At 45.1% G+C, this 22,651-nt stretch overlaps 1 protein-coding gene and 1 pseudogene across 1 annotated transcript; one reads left to right on the top strand and one right to left on the bottom strand.

Annotated features, from left to right (window-relative positions):
- Positions 1-22,651, bottom strand: part of LOC135888202 (E3 ubiquitin-protein ligase TRIM39-like) — a 178,338-nt pseudogene that overhangs the window by 48,233 nt on the left and 107,454 nt on the right.
- Positions 5,844-6,803, top strand: LOC135888086 (olfactory receptor 14A16-like). Its single transcript, XM_065415897.1, has one exon. The coding sequence runs from the start codon at positions 5,844-5,846 to the stop codon at positions 6,801-6,803; it is 960 nt and encodes a 319-aa protein (XP_065271969.1).

Here is a 22,651-nt window from a genome sequence, read left to right as displayed (position 1 = left end):
AAACCTTTCACCAATTCCCTGGTGAATACAGATCCAAACTGCTTGGATCTTAAACAAGGAGAGATTGACCCTTCCCCCCTCCTTCCTTTCACCAACTCCTGGTGAATACAGATCCAAACCCCCTTTGGATCTTAAAACAAGGAGAAATTGACCCTTCCCCCCTCCTTCCTTTCACCAACTCCTGGTGAATACAGATCCAAACCCCCTTTGGATCTTAAAACAAGGAGAAATCAATCAGGTTTTAAAAAAGAAGGCTTTCAATTAAAACAAAAGGTAAAAATCATCTCTGCAAAATCAGTATGGAAAATAACTTTACAGGGTAATCAAACTTAAAGAGCTCAGAGGAATCCCCTCTGTCTTAGGTTCAAAGTATAGCAAACAAGATAAGCACTTTAGTAAAAGGTACATTTACAAGTTGAGAAAACAAAGTAAATCTAAGACGCCTTGCCTGGCTTTTACTTACAATTTTGAAATAAGAGAGACTTGTTTAGAAAGATGGGGAGAACCTGGATTGATGTCTGGTCCCTCTCAGTCCCAAGAGCGAACAACCCCTTAAACAAAGGACACACACAAAAGCCTTCCCCCCCCCAAGATTTGAAAGTATCTTGTCCCCTTATTGGTCCTCTGGGTCAGGTGTCAGCCAGGTTACCCGAGCTTCTTAACCCTTTACAGGTAAAAGGATTTTAGAGTCTCTGACCAGGAGGGACTTTAGTACTGTACACAGGAGAGCTGTCACCCTTCCCTTTATAGTTATGACAGGGGGATTTCAATTATCCCCATATTGACTGGGAACATGCCATCTCAGGATGAAATGCAGAGACAAAATTTCTCGATACTTTAAATGACTGCTTCTTGGAGCCGCTGGTACGGGAACCCACAAGGGGAGAGGCAATTCTCGATTTAGTCCTGAGTGGAGCGCAGGATCTGGTCCAAGAGGTAACTATAACAGGACCGCTTGGAAATAGTGACCATAATATAATAACTTTTAACATTCCTGTGGTAGGAAGAACACCTCAACAGCCCAACACTGTGGCATTTAACTTCAGAAAGGGGAACTATGCAAAAATGAGGGGGTTAGTTAAACAGAAATTAAAAGGTACAGTGACTAGAGTGAAATCCCTGCAAGCTGCATGGACACTTTTCAAAGAGACCATAATAGAGGCCCAACTTAAATGTATACCCCAAATTAAAAAACACAGTAAAGGAACTAAAAAAGAGCCACCGTGGCTTAACAACCATGTAAAAGAAGCAGTGGGAGATAAAAAGGCATCTTTTAAAAAGTGGAAGACAAATCCTAGTGAGGTAAATAGAAAGGAGCATAAACACTGCCAAATTAAGTGTAAAAATATAATAAGAAAAGCCAAAAAGGAGTTCGAAGAACAGCTAGCCAAAAACTCAAAAGGTAATAACAAAATATTTTTAAAGTACATCAGAAGCGGAAAGCCTGCTGAACAACCAGTGGGGCCCCTGGACGATCGACATACAAAAGGAGCACTTAAAGATAATAAAGTCATTGCGGAGAAACTAAATTAATTCTTTGCTTCAGTCTTCAGGGCTGAGGCTGTTAGGGAGATTCCCAAATCTGAGCCGGCTTTTGTAGGTGACAAATCTGAGGAACTGTCACAGATTGAGGTGTCACTAGAGGAGGTCACCAGGATAAGATGGCATTCACCCATGAGTTCTGAAAGAACTCAAATGTGAAATTGCGGAACTACTAACTATGGTTTGTAACCTGTCCTTTAAATCGGCTTCTGTACCCATTGACTGGAAGATAGCTAATGTAACACCAATATTTAAAAAGGGCTCTAGAGGTGATCCCAGCAATTACAGTCCGGTAAGTCTAACGTCAGTACCCGGCAAATTAGTTGAAACAATTGTAAAAAATAAAATTGTCAGACACATAGAAGAACATAAATTGTAGTGCAAAATTCAACATGGTTTTTGTAAAGGGAAATCATGTCTTACTAATCTATTAGAGTTCTTTAAAGGGGTCAACAAACATGTGGACAAGGGGGATCCAGTGGACATAGTGTACTTAGATTTCCAGAAAGCATTTGACAACATCCCTCACCAAAGGCTCTTACGTAAATTAGGTTGTCATGGGATAAGAGGGAAGATCCTTTCATGGATTGAGAACTGGTCAAAAGACAGGGAACAAAGTGTAGGAATAAATGGTAAATTTTCAGAATGGAGAGGGGTAACTAGTGGTGTTCCCCAAGAGTCAGTCCTAGGACCAATCCTATTCAACTTATTCATAAATGATTTGGAGAAAGGGGTAAAAAGTGAGGTGGCAAAGTTTGCAGATGATACTAAACTGCTCAAGATAGTTAAGACCAAAGCAGACTGTGAAGAACTTCAAAAAGATCTCACAAAACTAAGTGATTGGGCAACAAAATGGCAAATGAAATTTAATGTGTACAAATGTAAAGTAATGCACATTGGGAAAAATAACCCCAACTATATATACAATATGATGAGGGCTAATTTAGTTACAACAAATCAAGAAAAAGATCTTTGAGTCATCGTGGATAGTTCTCTGAAGACGTTCACGCAGTGTGCAGGGGCAGTCAAAAAAGCAAACAGGATGTTAGGAATCATTAAAAAGGGGATAGAGAATAAGACGGAGAATATCTTATTCCCCTTATATAAATCCATGATACGCCCACATCTTGAATACTGTGTAGAGATGTGGTCTCCTCACCTCAAAAAAGATATACTGGCATTAGAAAAGGTTCAGAGAAGGGCAACTAAAATGATTAGGGGTTTGAAACGGGTCCATATGAGGAGAGATTAAAGAGGCTAGGACTTTCAGCTTGGAAAAGAGGAGACTAAGGGGGGATATGGTATATAAAATCATGAGCGATGTGGAGAAAGTGAATAAGGAAAAGTTATTTACTTGTTCCCATAATATAAGAACTAGGGTTCACCAAATGAAATTAATGGGCAGCAGGTTTAAAAGAAATAAAAGGAAGTTCTTCACACAGCGCACAGTCAACTTGTGGAACACCTTGCCTGAGGAGGTTGTGAAGGCTAGGACTATAACAGTGTTTAAAAGAGAACCGGATAAATTCATGGAGGTTAAGTCCATTAATGGCTATTAGCCAGGATGGGTAAGGAATGGTGTCCCTAGCCTCTGTTTATCAGAGGGTGGTGATGGACGGCAGGAGAGAGATCACTTATTCATAGATTCATAGATTCTAGGACTGGAAGGGACCTCGAGAGGTCATCGAGTCCAGTCCCCTTGATTATTACCTGTTAGGTTCACTCCCTCTGGGGCACCTGGCATTGGCCACTGTCGGTAGACGGATACTGGGCTGGATGGACCTTTGGTCTGACCCAGTACAGCCATTCTTATGTTCTTATATTCTTATGAGTGCAGGGAACGGGACTGGATGACCTCTCAAGGTCCCCTTCAGTCCTATGATTATATGACTTTGGCACGAAAATGGCAGATTAAATTCAATGTGAACAAATGCAAAGTAATGCACACTGGAAAACATAATCCCAACTATTCATACACAATGATGGGGTCTAAATTAGCTGTTACTATTAAAAAAATAATCTTAAAGTCATTGGAGATAGCTGTCTGAAAACATCCTCTCAATGTGCAGCAGCAGACAAAAACACTAACAGAATGTTAGGGACCATTAGGAAAGGGATAGATAATAAAATAGAAAATATCTTAATGCCATTATATACATCCATGATACACCCAGACCTTGAGTACTGTGTGCAGTTCTGGTCACCCTATCTCAAAAAAGATATATTAGAATGAGAAAAAGTACAGAGAAGGGCAACAGAAATTATTAGGAGTATGGAACAGTTTCCATATGAGGAGAGATTCAAAAGACTAGAACTGTTGAGCTTTGAAAAGCGATGAATGGGAGGGGGCGGGTATGATAGAGGTCTATAAAATCATGAATGGTGTGGAGAGGTGAATAGGGAAATATTATTTAGCCCTTCAGAGAACACAAGAACTGGGGGTCACCCAATGAAATTAATAGGCAACAGGTTTAAAACAAAAGGAAGTACTTTTTCATACAACACACACCCTATGGAACTTGTTGCCGTGGATGTTGTGAAGGCCAGAAGTATAATCAAATTTAAAAAAGAACTAGCTAAATTCAGGGAGGATAGGTCCATCAATGGCTATTAGTCAAAATGGTCAGGGATGCAACTCCATGCTCTGGGTGTCCCTAAGCCTCTGACTCTGCCCTGTTCTGTTGATTCCCATCTGGCACCAGCCACTGTCGGATGACAGGATATTGAGTTAGATGGATCATTGCTCTGACACAGTATAACCATTCTTATGTTCAAATACACAGGTAAAATAACCTCTCTGCTACTCAAGATTCCCCTCTTTATTCATCCCAGGATCACATTAGCTCTATTGGCCACAGCATCACACTGGGAGCTCATGTTCTACTGATTTATTCATCACAACCCTGAAATCTTTTTTAGAGTCACTGCTTCCTAAGACAGATTTTCCCATCCTATAAGTATGGCCTATACTCTTTGTTCCTAGATGTATTCATTTACATTTAGCCATATTAAAGCACATATTAATTGCTTGCGCCCAGTTTACCCAGTGATCCAGCTCTTATTATATCTCACCTCTGTTTAAATTCACCTGAGTTAGCCCAGCTTGCAACTGGTGAGAACCATAACCACCGGCCTATAGCATGATCCTTGCTCTGTGTATATCTGGCCCAATTCACTTTTAATACACCATGGAACAGCTTCAGCAGAACAGATTGAAGACACCCTGCCTGGAATACCTCATAGCCCAGTGGCTAGGGCCCTCTCCCACTAGACCAGAGACTCAACTTCCTTTTCTATAGTTTGAAGAAGGGAGTATTGAACCCAGGCTTTTTAGATTCTGAGTGAGAACTTTAACCACTGGGCTAAACACCAGGTGGGGAACCCTGTCTACCTTTGTGCTGAGAGCACCTACTGAATTGGCCTTCAGGTGAAATAGGCAGAGAAACACCTAGTTTGAGGTCCTACTGGGTCTGAGGGGTAAACCAGAATGCCTAGATTGAGGCAACTCCTCGGCCTGCTCACCAGCAGGTTTTTAGAGGCCCAGAGGACTTTACCAGTGGAAAGTTAGGCACCTAGGCCCAGATGTTTAAAGGTGTTTAGGTGCCTAGTGGAATTTTCAGATGCACATAGTAGCCTAACACCCATTTAAATCAATGAATTTTACACACCTAGAGACTTTTGAAAATCCCACCCAGTGCTTAAATACATTTAACAATCTGGCCCCTGGCCTCGATGGACTGTAGCCATTTATGGAGTAAGGCAGCAGATGAGTGGGGGTTTTGTGATTTCCAGTGGGGCCCAAATACTGGACTGAACTGCCTAAAATAGCATTTAGGGGCTTAAGACCCTTTGTGAGTCAAGGCCTTAAGAACATAAGACTGGCCATACTGGGTCAGACCAATGGTCCATCTAGCTCAGTCTCCTGTCTTCCGATTTTGGCCCATGCCAGGTGCTTCAAAGGGAATGAACAGAACAGGCAATCATCAGATGATCCATCCCCTGTAATCCACTCCCAGCTTCTTAGTCAGTAATATAACCAGAGAGGGCTTTAAATAAACACAAGCAGTATGTCTGTTGAATAAGAAGCTGCCAATAAAGTAGAGCCCCATTGTATTGTAAACATTGTAAACATTGTAATTACATGGTGATGGCAAAGAAAGGGAAGGATCTTGTTATTTTCCTGAGCTGCCATATGTGTCCTGCAGAGTAATAAATAAAATCAGTCTCCATCTATCTTCTGTTTCTCCTTCCATAACCATTGCCCATTGGTCTTCCCTCTGCAGTGTACATCTACAGAAGAAATGTCCAACCAAACCATTGTGACTGAGTTCCTTCTCCTGGGATTCTCTGACGTGCGGGAACAGCAGATTTTACACTTTCTGGTGTTTCTAGTGATTTACCTGGGAGCCCTGGTGGGGAATCTTCTCATCATCACTGTCATAGCCCTTGACCAGCACCTTCACACCCCCATGTACTTTTTCCTGGGCAACTTATCCTTCCTAGACCTCTGTTACATCTCAGTCACGGTCCCCAAGTCCATGGCTGACTCCCTAACCAACAACAGACTCATCTCTTTCTCTGGATGTGTCACCCAAGTCTTTCTGGTTATAACTTTTGCAGCAGCAGAGCTGGCCTTTCTCACGGTGATGGCGTATGACCGCTACATTGCAATCTGCCACCCTCTGCATTACAAGGTGACTATAAACAGAGGTGCATGTGCCCAGTTGGCAGTGAGTTCATGGATCAGCAGCATGATCTGCTCTGTATTACAAACAGCTAATACCTTTAGGTTACATTTCTGCGGGTCCAATGTTATCGCTCAGTTTTTCTGTGATATCCCACAGTTGCTAAAGATATCTTGCTCTGATACACATGCTAATGCAATAGTCATGATTGCTCTTGGATCACTTCTAGATGTGGTCTGCTTTGTATTGATAATTGTGTCCTACATTCACATCTTCTCCACGGTGATGAGAATCCCCTCTGAGCAGGGCAGGTACAAAGCCTTCTCCACCTGCATCCCACACCTGGTTGTTTTTTGTTTATTTATCAGTACAGCATCATTTACGTACATGAGGCCCAGGTCGATGTCTTCAACATCTCTAGACCTGATGGCTGCTGTGTTCTATTGTGTGGTGCCACCACTAATGAATCCAATCATTTACAGTCTAAGAAACAAAGAGATAAAAGGGTCTCTATGGAAAATGATAGGCAGGATATTTTTTCTCAAGAGAAATGAACTCCTCACACTGAAGTCTTAGTGTCCACCTGGAATAAAGTATTCCCATGTTGCACCTTATATAATAGCTCAGGCTGACTTTGTTTGAGGACCAGCCTATGTTCATGTTAGGATCAGAACCTGACATTTTGCATTTTCTGAAAGAAATATGGAAAAAAATATTAAAGCATCTAAAGCATCCTCAGGAGCCAAAGTCCCATTTTCAAACAAGACTCAGGCACATCTGAAATTTTTACTCTTAGTTGCTCAAATCCCGATGAGTTTTCAATAGAATGTGAAGGAGTCCGGTGGCACCTTAAAGACAGATTTATATGGGTATAAGCTTTTGTGGGTAAAAAACCTGCTTCTTCATATGCATGGAGTGAAAATTACAGATGCAGGCATGACACATGAAGAGAAGGGAGTTACCTCACAAGTAGAGAACCGGTGTTGACAGGGCCAATTCGATCAGGGTGGATGTGGTCCACTCCCAATAATTGATGAGGAGGTGTCAATTTCAGGAGAGGGAAAGATGCTTTTGTAGTGAGCCAGCCACTCTCAGTCCCTGTTCAAGCCCAAATTAATGGTGTTAAAATTGCAAATGAATTTTAGTTCTGCAGTTTCTCTTTGAAGTCTGTTTCTGAAGTTTTTTTGTTCAAGTATGTCTACTTTTAAATCTGTTATAGAATGTCCAGGAAGATTGAAGTGTTCTCCTACTGGCTTTTGTATATTGCCATTCATGATGTCTGATTTGTGTCCATTAGAATGTAGGAATCTAATTATATTTTGGCCCCTTTGAAAATCCCAGGAAGAGCTAATTGCAATTTTTCAATTCTCTAGTTTGAAATATCCACTTAAAATGAACTTTTTTATATCAAAATATCATTTCCAAATTTTTAAAAAAAGTTTTTTTTTTTCCATTTCAAAATGCTAATTCCAAATTTTTAAATAATTGAAATATTTTGAATGGGAATTTTGACTTAAAATGTAATTTTAATGTTATTTTAAGACAAACCAACAATTCGTAACGATTATTTTCATTGTTGTTTTATAGCCGTGTTGGTCCCAGGATATGAAAGAGACAAGGTGGATGAGGTAATATCTTTTATTGGATCAACATCTATTGGTGGAAGAGACAAGTTTCCAGGCTATCTGAAGAAGAACTGTGTAGCTCGAAAGCTTGTCCCTTCCACCAACAGAAGGTGGTCTAATTCATAATGATATTTTTCATTTTCAGCTGACATTTCTAAATGAAAGAATTTTCATTGGCATGTCAACGCATTTTATTTTGGTAAAAAAAAGAAAACAAATTAGTATTTTTGGTTTTGACATTTTCCAATCAAATTTTTAAGATCTTTTCATTCAGTGAAAATTTTTGATGTTTCTATTTTCACCCCATCTAAGATGAAAACAAACATCAAAATACCAGAATTTCTCACAGAAGTTTCTGTTTTAAAACGAGCTGTAAACCCCAGACTTTTACACTAACAACATTTTCACTATGACATTACAAGGAGCCGGCTGCTGACCTCTCGACAACTCAGGAGAAAGGACTGAGGAGGGAAAAGGGGCCCATGGGGAGAACCTGGCTGAGGCCAGCAGCTTGCCTTATTTACACCCCATCTCCAGCTCCTCCTCACCCCCCACAGGGGAGGTAGGTGCTTGCCTACAGATCTCCCCAGTCTATCCATTGAGCAATGAGTCCCTTTTGACTAGGGCTGGGCAGAAAATGTGGTTTTTTTCTTTAGAAAATTTTGACTTTATGACAAACAACCCCTCCCCACAACTTTCAACTGAAAATGTAAATTTCTATTCGGAAATACCACTGCCGTGTCTCATGGGAGTTGCAGTTCGTGTGCCTCAAACTCCCATTCTCTATGGGACAGGTTCCCTGGTTGGACAACATCTGCACCAAGGGATTCCTTCTTCCTAAGTCATTGTGGTCCCACACCTGCAATGCATCATGGGGGGATGTAGCCTGGCTAGAGATTCCAGCCCATAAAGGAGAATATGACCACAAGGCAAGCAAACTACATCTCCCATGAGACACTGAGGTGGCATTTCCAAGTAGACAGATTCACTTTTCACCTGAAAGTTTCAAATTTTCAGACAAAAAATATTGCGGGTTGGGGTATTGGTTTTCCGGAGATAGTGGGCATATTTTACAAAAAGATCCGTGTGGTTAAAAACTGAATTTTCCATCAAAAAACAGATTTGACAAAAAATTTCAACCAGTTTTACTTGTGACAGCAGCACAGAGAGACCAGAAGGTTTGGTGCTCCATTTTCTGCCCTTAGCCAGAATAACCATGGGAAGGCATTAGTCTTCTCCCTCATCCATGCAGCCAGAGGAGATTGGGGATTTTGCAAACAAAACTCACTAGTTTCTTCTCTTGCTGATGATCAGACAGGAGCCATGGATGTTGGAGAATGGATTCTCCTGTCACCCAGAAAAGGGGTTCCTGCAGGCAGGACTGGCACACATTGGCAAGGAGCAGGAGGATGTGGAGGAAGTGTATCTAGCCACAATCTCTTCTTCTACATGTTCTTTTGAAAAATAGTTTTAAGGTTTTCAAGGAGCCTAAGGGATTTAGGCACCCAACTCCCACAGTGTTTCAGTGGGAGTTGTGCATTCCTGATTCCTTTGAAAATTACAACTCTCTCTGCCTCTTGGGCTGCTGATCTGGCTGTTTGACGAAGAAGGAAAACAGAACAGGCAGGGGAGGGGGCATGGAAAAAGCCCTTTGTCCTCAAAAGCAGGTCATTCAGTGTTATCGGTGTATAGTCTGCAGCCAATAAAATGTCTTGTTTCAGCCCTGAGTGTACAACATGCTGCATACAATTTCCTCCATAAGCCCACAGAGCCAAATCCATTCCTGGTGTAACTCCCTGGAATCCAATGGACTCTCACCAGGTGAATTTGGCCCAATCTCAAGTGTTTTTCTACTGAATCCTCTGCAATGCCGACTGAGGATAATCACAGCTCTGTGCTCCCAGTGGGCGCTGTGCCCGGGGAATTCCCCACATGACCTGCGTGCTCTACTTCCTATTGACACCTGAATCCCTGGGCTGACATTACAGCCTTTACACACTCTGCAGCATTAAAACACAGGGACATGAATGGGAAGAGATTGTGCCTGATAAAGTGTCCTGAGGAACAATGACACATCCTGATATAAACCTCCACTGGGTAATGGAGGAGATGAGGAGTCAAATGTGGAAAAGTGTCTAAAGTTTTAGGTATTTAGACACCTAAATATTCAGCTAGGTTCCTACTGGGGTCCTCAGATGTGCCTAACTCCCATTGATTTCATGATTTCCACTCAACTGAGCTATCACTAATTATCTCCAACTGGGCAGTCTTTTGAAGGAACAGTCAGACAGGTCGGACCTGTGAAGCCCATCTGGACAGTGCAAAGGCGAGTTCAGTCTCCAGAACACATTCATGACCTGCATCTCCACAGAGATTGTGCCAACCAGCAATGGGGACCTTGTCTGCCCATCCAGCTAGTGGTGGGTTTTGTAGTGACAGGGCAGATCCATGACCTCAGATCCAAAAGCTCTTCTCTTGAATGTTGAGGAATTTGGGATTCCAGCGTGGATTAGAGTCTTGGTTTGGGCCCATCTCTGCTTTTCTGTCACGTGGATGCATTCCTGCTCAGGGGAAAGTTTTGTCTCTCAGCCCGAGTAAGCCTACATGCTATACCACAGCTATACCCCAATCTTCTTCCCACTGGTGTCCATAGGCTCTCCATGAGTTCTGGGTACAGCTGGTTGGGAATTCTCCACTGGAACATTTTCTAATGTAAAATTGCCTTCACAAAATCAAAATTTTCCATGAGAATATTGAGGTGTTCACTGATCCCTCTGTGCTGAAGGATCCTGCAAGAACTCTGCTTCATTCTGTGTCCAGTTCCAGCTGTCTGAGCATAACAACAAGAGCTTCTCAATCTGCCCCTTCTCCCCAGATTCTCCATCTGGGAAGCTCAGCCCTTAAAGGCACAGTCCCCAATACCCTCAAAAATTTCAACATTGGAAAATACAATTGAAATTTCCATCAGGAAAATTGCAATTACGGCTCCCTGCCAGCCTGCCTGTTCACGTTTACCCTGTAGCCAGAAAGTGAAATTACCAAGAGCCTTCCAGTTGGGCTGTTGGAGAACTCAGAAATGGCAAAACATTTCATTCTGATCAAAACTAATGCTAGTCAGAACCCAGAATTCCTCTTCCATGGTAATTTCCAAAGTTTCCTCATTATTATTATTATTACTCTGAATCAGAACAAAAAATAAATAAACATTTCAGAACATCTTCCAGAACAAAATTCTGAAATTTCATAGAGAAAAAATAGAAAAGACAGCCAGCCACCCTGCCTTGGTTCCTGTAATAGTTTTAATGGAATCAACTCGTTCCTATGGAACTGTTCTGTTAGAAAATTTTCAATCAGTTCTAGTTCCAATGTTTCAAAATGAAATATTTCATTTCAAAATGTCAATTCAAAATGAAAACTGTTCAGTTTAAAGTGACATTTTGACTGGGTTCTAGTGCCAGCAATACATTTGTTAATTGTGGGACCTTGAACAAGCCACATCCCCTTCCCGTGCCGCAGTTTCCCCATCTTGAAATGGAGACAATGACACCAGCTGAAATTTGTTGGGAAATGGAATTTCCATTCCATGCAAACTCCAGAAATGTCCTTTCATCCCTAGTAAGAACCAAACATTAACATTTACTGATTTTTTTATAAAATATTTCATTTCAGAATCATCAGAATTACCTTATTGAAACAAAATGTTTTTATAAGATTCAAATGTCTCTTGTTGCCTTTATCATTATATTACATTACATTATACATTATAGTATAATATATGCAACATACATAAATTATAATATAACATAAAATTCAAATGATAAATTTAAATTAACCATTTTGACCAAATTGAAACAAATTGTTTTGCTAATTTCCCTTAAAAAAATCAATATGTTCCCAAGAAAAGTGTTTATTTAATTGAACTTGCAGTTTCCAACTGAACACAGTTCCACTGAAAAGTTTTCAAAAAGCTGTAATATTAACCTGCTTTGAAAAGTGCTTTCAGATCTATGTGTGTATGTATGTAAAATCTATGACGCTTTCATTTAGAATTTTGCACCTTAGGGCTGCATTTGCTTTTTACAGTTATCTTCCAATCATCGAAGGAGGTCACTAGAGTAAGGGCCTAAGTGAATTCTGTGGGATTTAGGGTGAAAAGTTTCAAAAGTGTGTAAGTGACGTAGGAGCCTAGGTCTGATTGAAAGTTGGTGGGGCTCTTAAATCATTTAGGGCCAGTTTTTTAAATCTATTTAGGTGCCCAGGGCCAAAATTTTAAAGATATTTAGGCACCTCGTGGGATTTTGAAAAACATCTTAATCAAATGGTCAAAATGAAGCATTTTGTTTCCTCCCAAAAAAAATTGTTTCAACTTTCAGGCATTTTGACAAATGCCAAAGGATTCATATAAAGGTGGAGGAGGAGCAGGTGGTCATAGTGGAGTTGCCTCCCTTATAAGCTTTAGCCCAGTTGTTAGGGAATTCTTCTACAACGTGGGAGACCACAGTACAAACGTTGTTTCCTCATCAGGCAGAGGGGGGAATTTTACTTGTGTCTCCCACAGCCCAGGTGAGTGTCCTAACCACTGAGCTAAACTTTCAAGGGACGTGTTGCCTTCTTTAGCCATTTTGTGAATTTAGTCCTCCTTCTCCTTGCTTTTGTCAAAATTCCTGAAATTCAAAACATTTAGGGGGTGGGAGGGGAGGGTGAAAATGACACAAAATGTTTTATTTTGTTTTGATTCTTTTTTTTTCCTATTCACCAATTTTTTTAAAATGTAATTTCTCATTTCACCTGAAATGATTTTTTTATATTATTTTTCAAAATTGCCAATGAACTGAAAAATCCATTATTCAACCAGATCTATTTGTTACTTCAGTTGATGTTTAGCATTCAACCTGTTACTCATGCAAGTAGCCTTTAATCATGCACGGCGTTCATTATAGCAAGTATAGCAAGATCAGACACGATGATATGAAAAATGAGAGCTGGTAGCCCTTGTGATTTTGGGGAGTTCTAAAACATCTCTAAGGGTTTTACAGACCTTTTTTTGCATTTTAATATTGTGACAGGGTCAGACCAGACGGCAACAGGAGAAGGGAGGAAGGAAGGTATATTAGCCTCAACCTGTTGGGATCCTGGAAGTGGGCGGGCTCTAAAGGATCTTCCCCAGCCTAAGGGGAGGATCCACAAGGTCCGGGATCTCAATTATTTACGGGGAACAACTAAAGATATAGCAGGGACAGGAGCAGGGCCGGCTCTGGCTTTTTTGCCGCCCCAGGCAAAAAAGCCTCCGGCCGCCCCCCCCCCCGCGGGGGGGGGGGGGGGGGGCGGAGCCTGGGGGGGCGGCAAAAAAGCCTCCGGACGGGGGGGGCGGAGCCGGGGGGGGCAGCGAGCCCCGGCGGGGGCTCCGCTCTCCCGCCGGGGGGAGGGCGGCCGGAGCCCCGGGGCGAGGGTGGCGAGCCCTGGCGGGGGCTCCGCTCTCCCCCCGGCGGCCGGGGGCAAGGCGCGGGGGCGGCCGGAGCCCTGGGAGGAGGGCGGCGAGCCCCGACGGGGGCTCGGCTCTCCCCCCCGGCGGCCAGAGCGCCGGGGGCAGGGCGGCGAGCCCCGGCGGGGACTCGGCTCTCCCCCCGGCGGCCAGAGCGCCGGGGGCAGAGCGGCGAGAGGGCGGCGAGCCCCGGCGGGGGCTCGCCACTCTCCCCCCGGCAGCCGGGGGGAGGGCGCGGGGGCGGCCAGAGCGCCGGGGGGAGGGCGGCAAGCCCGGCTGTGGCCCCGCTCTCCCCGGCGGCCCGAGCGCCGCGCCGCCCCCCTCCAGGTGCCGCCCCAAGCACCAGCTTGGTTGCCTGGTGCCTGGAGCCGGCCCTGGACAGGAGTGAGGTCACAGGGCTAAATGAAGGTAACCTGACTGGGACACTGAGCAGAGAACCCCAGACAGCGCCCACTGCTCCTCAAAGGCATCAGGGGAGCCAGCGGATGCTGCCCAGAGGAACTCTGCCCGGATGCGTGAGACCAGGGAGGAGCGGAAATAGGCCCCACAGTCACAGAGCACCCCCTCGTCCAGCATCTTCCTCCTGCTGTTCTCGATGGCTACTTTGGCTAGGGCCAGGAGGAGGTTGACTAGGAGGTCTCATGACTTAGTGGGGCCACGGATTGGGTGTGCAAATATAAACAAGTGTGGGGAGAAATGCCAGAATAGGGGCTGCAACCTGGCGCACTCCAGATACATGTGTGCCAGGGTCTCCTTCACTCTGCAAAAGGGGCAGGTGTCTGTCATGGGGGTGAACTGTGCCAAGAACACGCCTGTGCTGAGGGCTCCGTGAAGGAGCCACCAACTGATATCCCCAGCGGGCTTTGGGACCAGGGCGGAGTATAGGCTGGCCCACCAGGGTTCTTCACCCTCCAGAGGTGGTAGGAAGTCCCGCCACTTCCTGAAAGGGCGGGATGTGAGGGTGAGGACATGAAGGGTGTGGAGCACGAGCGTGTACAGATGTTTCCTTGGTGCAGTCCGGAAACGAGCCGGCTGCAATTTGCGCAGCCAGCTCACGGTGAAGGAGTGGGATGGCCCGGTGGGTCCCCGGGAGAGGGGCCCAATGAAAAGTTCCGGAGGGCCTGAAGGGACAATTAGTAGTAGTATTTATGTAAATCATGGCTGTAATTTCATGCCCTATCCAAGATCACAGCCTTATTGTGCTCACTGGGGCTTGGGCACACAGGATGAGATGATCCTGACTCAATGGCATTACAGTCTAAAGATATAAAGGAAACAAAAAGTGGGAAGAGAAACCGAGGCACAGAGAAGTGAGGTAATTTCCCCAGGCCACACAGTAGATACATGGCAGAGTGAGGTCACAAATCCATATCTCCAGTGCCCAGTCCACCAAACCTTGCTGCCTCAGGCTGGGAAGAAAGGAGAACAGAGCTGCTATACTATCTAAATGCAGCTGCATGGCTGAATTGGGTCACTGATGAGAATTTAGCACGTATAATGTACTGGATGATTAATATGCAGTGAGAAAGAAGCAGCTACATTGAATAAAGGGGGAAAGAAGTCAGCAGAACTTCTGGGGCTGCAAAGGAGAAGCCATACTATATAAAGACCTCTAGGTTGCTGCAGAAAACAAGGGATACAAAAGGAGCAACTACAGGGCTAGATTCTCAGTTCTAGTAAGCTGATGTAGCTCTGTTAATTTCAATGGGGCTACACCAATTTCCAGCAGCTGGGGATCTGGGCCATTGACTCCAGTGGAGCTATGGTTGATTCCCAGCAGCTGGGTCTGCCCCACTGATCCAATAGAGCTACATCAATTTACACCAGAGGAGAATGTGGCCCACTGACTCCACTGGAGCTACGTCAATTTAAACTAGATGGAAATCCGGTCCGTTATCTTCAGTGGAGCAACCTTATTTTGCACCAATGGAGAACGTAGCCCATAATGTTTGAGTGGGGAGCAAAAAGAAAGGTTGATAAATGGGCTGTGATACTGCAAAGTGACCACCCAGGTGGAGCATATTGGCCACTAGATATCGACAGATGATACCTAATGTAAAAGAGAGATTTGAGGCAACCATTAGATGGCAGCATTGTGTCAAGAACGAGTCATGGACAGCTAGTTCTTGCAATGAAGGATGACTATTGGCAAAGGGCTGTGTATTATAACAGACCATTATCCCTCAGAAAGGTAAACTATGCTTCATCACGATGTGAATCATTTCCCCCCAGAGACTCATGAGGCTGTTTCACTAAATGCAATTACATTTGGGAAAAAACAACTCAAGTCACACCGGGCATTGCTAAGAGCAGAGCTTTGGAGACACAAAATTGTCCATAACGGTGATGGGTTGAGTTTAAAAGATTGGGACCCATTTGTACTTATGAACTGGACAGGTAATAACAATCTCCCACAATAAAAAAGATGTGGATAGACTTATTCTTCCCTCAAAACACCATATAATTCAGGTCAGTGTGGGACAGCTTTCCTCAGAAAACTTACTGATGGAAATGCTTCCTTCTGGGAACCAGATGTGGAAGGAGAGTAGGAAGGAAATATCTGCTGGGTGTGGGAGCAAGCAGACTATAGTTGCAGGCCATAGGGTCCCTGGGCTGGAACCCAGAGTAGTGGGCAGGCCCGAGTTCCCCAACCAACTGCTGGGAAAGTGGCACAGGACCTGGCCTTGGAGCAGAAGACTGTCTGGAGCGGAATGGGGACAATTGATCCACTGGGACATTGATACCCTGGAAGAGAAGGACTGTGCAGTGCCCTGGCCAGAGGGCTGAGTCACAGAGAGAGAGTCCTGCAGAGTGAGGGAGGACACGATGTGAGCAACCGTCACAAGGGGGGTGTCAGACCTGAGTGGAGCTAATCCCAGACATAGCCACAAAGAGACTCCCAGTGGTGAGTAGTCCCCCTGACAGATGGGTTTCCCTCTTGTGTTACAAGAGAAGAAGTGACCCCACCCAATTCACATGCTCTCAGAAAGCCAGGAAGCTCCTGGGACCCAGCCTGGTCTCAGTTTCTCTCCATGACTCTGTTTTCCTCTCCCAGGGAAAAATGGGGGTTTTGAATGCTCCCACCCTCCCTGCATGTCTGTTCCCAATTACCACATTGCTCATGGTGTCTCTCAGATAGGACACAGCTGTGAAATCTTCCTTCTGTCTCAGTCTACTTTTTCCCAGTTGGCCAGCGCATTTGGCCAGGCCATGTATGCCCCCCAGCTTGAGTGCCCCGTTGTTTGGCTACTTGGACCCATTCATCTGTAATGCCCTGCAATGACTGGTTTTGTGACTGTCTGTAGCCTGCAAGTTACAGCGCATTAAAGCAACCCCGGGCGCTCTAACTCCCGATGTGTCCACACTGGCAAGGCACGCTGAGCGTCCTGACTCTGCAGCTGGAACGCTCCTGGTAACCCATCTCCACGAGAAGCATAAAACTTGCTGCACCCCGGCTGAAACGAGGTGTGAACGAGGTGTTGCATTACTGCACTGTGATTGGCCCCCAGAAACATCCCATAATCCCCTGAAGTCAAGTGGCCACTCTTCTCATTGTTTTGTTATCGGCTGCAGGAATGAGGATATCCCGTTTCAAAGCTCTGTTTCTGACAGCCGGCTGCTTATCTGCTCCGGGACAAAGCAACCATGACTGTGAAATGCTGCTTGCTGTGACTGTGTGAGAGAGAGAGAGGTGGGGGTGAGGGGAGGCTGCTGCTGTCTGAATTTACAAGACAGCATGCTGACACGCTCTCAGCACTCCAAAATACCTACACACCACACACTCCCTTTCACACTCCGCCCCACCCTACCATTTACCCCAGGGAACCATTTATGTCCTTGGTCCTCAATAATTGTGGAACCACAGAATAGAACAAAGCAGCCAGCAGGGCCTGATACAATGAGGCTATTGACCTGGGCCCCTTGTGGGTGTACATCATGGGGCTCATAGGAGTGGGGCACAAACTGGGATGTTGGGGTCAAGATTCAATCGTGGATCAAAGTCCCATCTTCCTCACAGTTCAAGAGAGGGATAATGGAGTCCTGGGTTCTAGGTCCATAACCTGTCCCCATGCAAGAGAAGGCCAATTTCTAAGCTCTTCCCCATTGACAATTCTGTTGCTCCACAGTTCCCACCACTGCAATGACTGAAAGGAGCCAGAGACAGACAAAACCTTCATTGCAAATGAAACCCACTTGCCAGTGTGTGTAGAGCATCCCCCTCTGTGCTCCATCCGTGGAGGATATGAACCTGGTACAGGGAGTACTAAAGGGCATTGTCCCTTTAGCTTAAGCTAGAGCAGCTCATGTGTTTACATCTGGAGGTTTCCTGTTTCAGTCCTTGGTATGTCAACCAAGATGGTGGCCATCAAATAAGGATACTCAGGAGAGGGTGGAGATAGTTTCTGAGAAGGGAAGGATCTTCTCTCCAACTCTAAATAATACATCTAATTGATGTGAGTGAGGAGAAGGAGCTGTGTGGTTATACCTGCGTTTGACACCCTTTTCCTTTATAAAGAGGCGGATGCAGATCGGGATCCCAGGCTGACCACAGCTGTGTGTCAGTAAGGCACAGGGACAGAGGCAGTCCCTCAGGTGGGCTAGGATCAGGCCATGTCGGCTTTATATGTCATACCTACAGCAATGCAAATAAGAAATGTATCAGTTCTTATTTAATTTAAAAAAAAAAAGTCTTAGGTACAAACAGGTTTTGCTTCACCCAAAATGCAATTTAACAAAGAAAATAAAATCTAAGCAAAATTCAAAACCAAAAGTCATTTCAAATAAACAAATCAAAATGTTTTGTTTAGAAAATGTCATTTATTCCAGCTAAAACAATTCAGCTAATTTGACACAAATTAGCAACGTTTTTTAACAATCTTAACATGCATTTTTTGGAAAAGGGAAATTTTGTCTGCAAAATTTTGGACAGCTTTATTCAGAACCAGAGCCTTAAACTCTACCCTGAGGAGAACACTGGGATGCTTTAGACCAAGAGCCGTCATTTTGGCGAGAACTTCAAAACTGCTGCAGGGATTTGAATGCTCAGTTCCTATTACAATCAATAGGACTTGGGTGCTGAACTCTCCTAGGCAGCTTTGAAAATCCCAAGCCTAAAGATTTTAATAAAGTTTCAACCACTTGGTAAGGATCCCAGGATCGGACTCTGTTCTCATTGGCCCCCTGCCATGCAAACCTGCAAGTCACTAAACTGAGTTTGGCAATTACATGTATTCAAGGCTAACCTCACCCCCTGATCTGGGCCAGGCAGGTGACTTTGGTTCAGAGAGGGCTCTACCCTGTAGAGGATAGGCGCAGACTGTTGCACGGTTCAGCACAAGTTAAACAGAGCTGAGCAGGGTGGGAAGTGCTGACGATTTTGATCCTGCTTTAATAACAGGCTGCTTCATGGCTCCCCAAGCATCTCCACACTAGCAGCAGGGGTGAGGCCTGGGACAGAAGCACAGAACTAAGCATCTCACATCAGCATGATGATGACCAGGGAAGCCAGGAACTGACAGATTATTGGACTCACAATGAACACACAGACACAGCACAATGTAGTAGACATAGAGACACTTTCAGTGTCGAGGAAACACACAGATCCTCTGCCTGTGGCGATCCTGGCTCCCAGCCCTGAGCTCAGCTCATGAAGTCCCCCTGCCTCTCAGTCTTTGGTCTCACTTGCATTTCATGAAACAGCAGAAACTCCCAGAGAAGTTAACTTTTGCCTTTGAGCCTCCGCTTCTGAGCCTGAACAGGGCTCCAAGGAGTGACTCACCAACCATCCTTAGAGAACAGACATGGATAAATCTTCGGCCCACATCACCAACCCTTTGCTGCCAGAGACACCCAGAGTCAGACACACAGCTCATAGGCAGCGAGCAAGAGGTCTGAGTTTATCGATATTCAGTCTCAGTGAGAACAATGAAAGGGCTCTTCAATAGCTGTGCATTTGTCATCCAGATACTACAGTGATTGGGGCATTAGTTGTAGGCAGATAGAGAGATTAGACAGAAGCTTCAATGATCATTCCTTTTGCGACCAGCAGTATTCTGAAGTTGGAAAGCAAACACAACATCAGCTGGGTGAAAGCCACACTTCTCAGCACAGTAAGTTGACTGCTGTCATTAAATCCCTGGGGTTTTTAAGGGGTTGAATTTAACCATATAAATGTGAATAAAAATGTCACATTTTACTGTGAATTAAATCAGCCTGGTATAACTAATTTCATTGTACCCGGGGCAAACTCATTTCAATAATTTGTATCTTTTTTACATAATGGGAAAGGTGGGATCTGAATGGAGAGCTTGGTCCCAGTTTCTGCACTGCCAGTGTCTTGCTCTGTGACTTTGGGCAAGTGACTTAACTTCCATGTCTCTCCATTCCCCAGTTTGTAGAATGGGTGTAAATCAGGAACAAGCTCAGGGAGTTCAGTGGGATTGGGCTGGTGTCAGTGAGGTCAGATTCTGGCCTTTAGTCTCTCGCAGACACTTAGGGCCAGATTTTAAAAAGTATTTAGGCACCTAGTGGGATTGTGGTACCTAAAACCTACGGAAATCATTGGATGTTAGGCACCTATATGCTTTTGAAAATCCCATTTGTCACCTTATACCTTTAAAAACCTGGTCCTTCATTTTTAATCCACTGCATGGTCCAGTGGAAGGAAGAATTTAGCTCCAGTTAGAGCTGGTCAGGAATTTGTCAGTGAAATGTTTTTTGGTCAGAAAATGCAAATTGTGAAAACCAAAGCGTTTTGCCAACGTGTATCAGTTTCAATGCAACTTTCATTGGGAAGGTTTCTCAGGTCCAGGGTGGAATTTCTGCTCAGAATAAGAGAGCAATCCACCCCAGAATTGCCCAGTGGTTAAAGCTCTTACCTAGGATGTGGGAGAACCAGCTTCATGTCTCTCCTCTCAATCAGGCAGATCAGGAACACAAAGGCTATGTTTTCACAGCGATAAAAGCCCCACGGAATGGCTGGGGCTGGCAGCTGCAGGTTTTTTATTGCCGTGTAGACATATCCAAACTGCCCACATCCCAGGCGAGTGCCACAGCCATCAGGTGATTGCCTGTTATGCAGCAAGTGGGTCAATGGTTCTCTCTCTTTTTTTGTTTTGTGAAAAAAACAAAAGGTCTCATTTTCATTGCACATCACAACAGAATCAAATGTTTGGGATTCTCATTTTCTGGCCAGCCCTAGCTCTCCCATGTCAAGATGTTGTCTAACTATAGGCACATCATTTCATGTCTTTGTGCCTCACTATTCACAGAAAAAAAATGAGGAGTACTTGTGGCACCTTAGAGACTAACAAATGTATTTGGGCATAAGCTTTCGTGGGCTAAAACCCACTTCATCGGATGCATGCAGTGGAAAATACAGTAGGAAGATATATATACACAGAGAACATAAAAAAATGGGTGTTGCCATACCAACTCTAATGAGACTAATCAATTAAGGTGAGCTATTATCAGCAGGAGAAAAAAAGCTTTTGTAGTGATAATCAGGATGGCCCATTCCAAACAGTTGACAAGAAGGTGTGAGTAACAGTAGGGGGAAAATTAGCATGGGGAAATAGTTTTTACTTAGTGTAATGACCCATCCACTCCCAGGCTTTATTCAAACCTAATTTAATGGTGTCCAGTTTGCAAATTAATTCCAATTCTGCAGTTTCTCGTTGGAGTTTGTTTTTTGAAGTTTTTTTGTTGGAGAATTGCAATTTTAGGTCTGTAATCAAGTGGCCAGGGAGATTGAAATGTGTTCCGACTGGTTTTTGAATGTTATAATTCTTGACGTCTGATTTGTGTCTTTATTCTTTTGCGTAGAGACTGTCCGTTTTGGCCAATGTGCATGGCAGAGGGGCATTGCTGGCACATGATGGCATATATCACATTGGGAGATGTGCAGGTGAACGAGCCTCTGATAGTGAGGCTGATGTGATTAGGTCCTATGATGGTGTCCCCTGAATAGATATGTGGGCAGAGTTGGCAACGGGCTTTGTTGCAAGGATAGGTTCCTGGGTTAGTGTTTGTGGTGTGTGGTTGCTGGTGAGTATTTGCTTCAGGGTGGGGGTCTATCTCTAAGCGAGGACTGGCCTGTCTCCCAAGAGCTGTGAGAGTGACAGATCGTCCTTCAGAATAGGTTGTAGATCCTTGATGATGCGCTGGAGAGGTTTTAGTTGGGGGCTGAAGGTGACGGCTAGTGACATTCTGTTACTTTATTTGTTGGGCCTGTCCTGGAGTAGGTGACTTCTGGGTATTCTTCTGGCTCTGTCAATCTGTTTCTTCACTTCAGCAGGTGGGTATTTGTAGCTATCCGGGACTCACCCCTGTGGCGCCTCCTGCTGGTCTTCCATGGGAATTAGCTCTTCCAGCATCCTGGAGCGCCCCCTGCAGGCTGGTGATCCACCTTACCGCTGGCCCCCGTGTCCCTCCCAGGACCCCGGTGCTCCTTTCTCTGGGTTGCTGCCCCACTGGCAGTACCCCCACACTCTCAGGTTCTGGGTGTCCCCACCCAGGGGAACCCCCACCCACTAACCCCACCTCGCCTCAGTCTAAGCCTACTGCCAGTCACCATCTAGTCCCACTCCCTGGGGCAGACTGCAGTATACGCCACTCATCACAGGCAAGGTTGGGTTGGACCTGCTGCCTCTCTCTATAGCTGGGCTGCCCCTCTGCAGCCCAGGTACTGGTCTTAAGCCCTCAGCTAGGCCTACAGCCTGGGGAGTTTCCAGGCTGGAGCTCCCCATCTCCTCTAGCCTTCCCCCAGCCCAGCCCTGCTCCACTTCCACTACCACTACCCTTCTCAGCTCCCTAGCAGCCAGGCCCTTCTCTCTCTACAAGCAGAGAGAGACTGACTGGGCTTTTGGCTCACTGCCTCCTATAGGGGCCAGCTGGGCCTGTTTGGGGCATGGCCCCAGCTGCAGCCACTTCCCCCAATCAGCTCAGCCTAAGTCTCCCAGCCCTAGCCTTCCCCCAGGGCTAGCTTTTAACCCCTTTCAGGCCAGGAGCGGGTGACCACCCCACTACAGTATTGTAGTTTTAAGAACGCTTGATAGAGATCTTGTAGGTGTTTGTCTCTGTCAGAGGGATTGGAGCAAATGCGGTTGTATCTTAGAGCTTGGCTGTAGACCAGGGGTCAGCAACCTATGGCACGTGTGCCAAAGGTGGCACGTGTGCCGATTTTTAATGGCAGGCCGAAGTCCCGGCCACCGGTCCCGCTCAGCCCGCTGCTGGCCTGGATGGACGGAACCCCGGGCTGGCAGCGGGCTGAGCGGGGCCAGCGGCTGGAACCCCGGCCGGCAGGAGCTGGTGGATGG

The sequence above is a fragment of the Emys orbicularis genome, chromosome 13 (assembly GCF_028017835.1).
Source record: "Emys orbicularis isolate rEmyOrb1 chromosome 13, rEmyOrb1.hap1, whole genome shotgun sequence".
NCBI lineage: Eukaryota > Metazoa > Chordata > Testudines > Emydidae > Emys > Emys orbicularis.
Note: the sequence above shows the minus strand (reverse complement) of the source record. Positions and strands in the feature narration are given on the sequence as shown.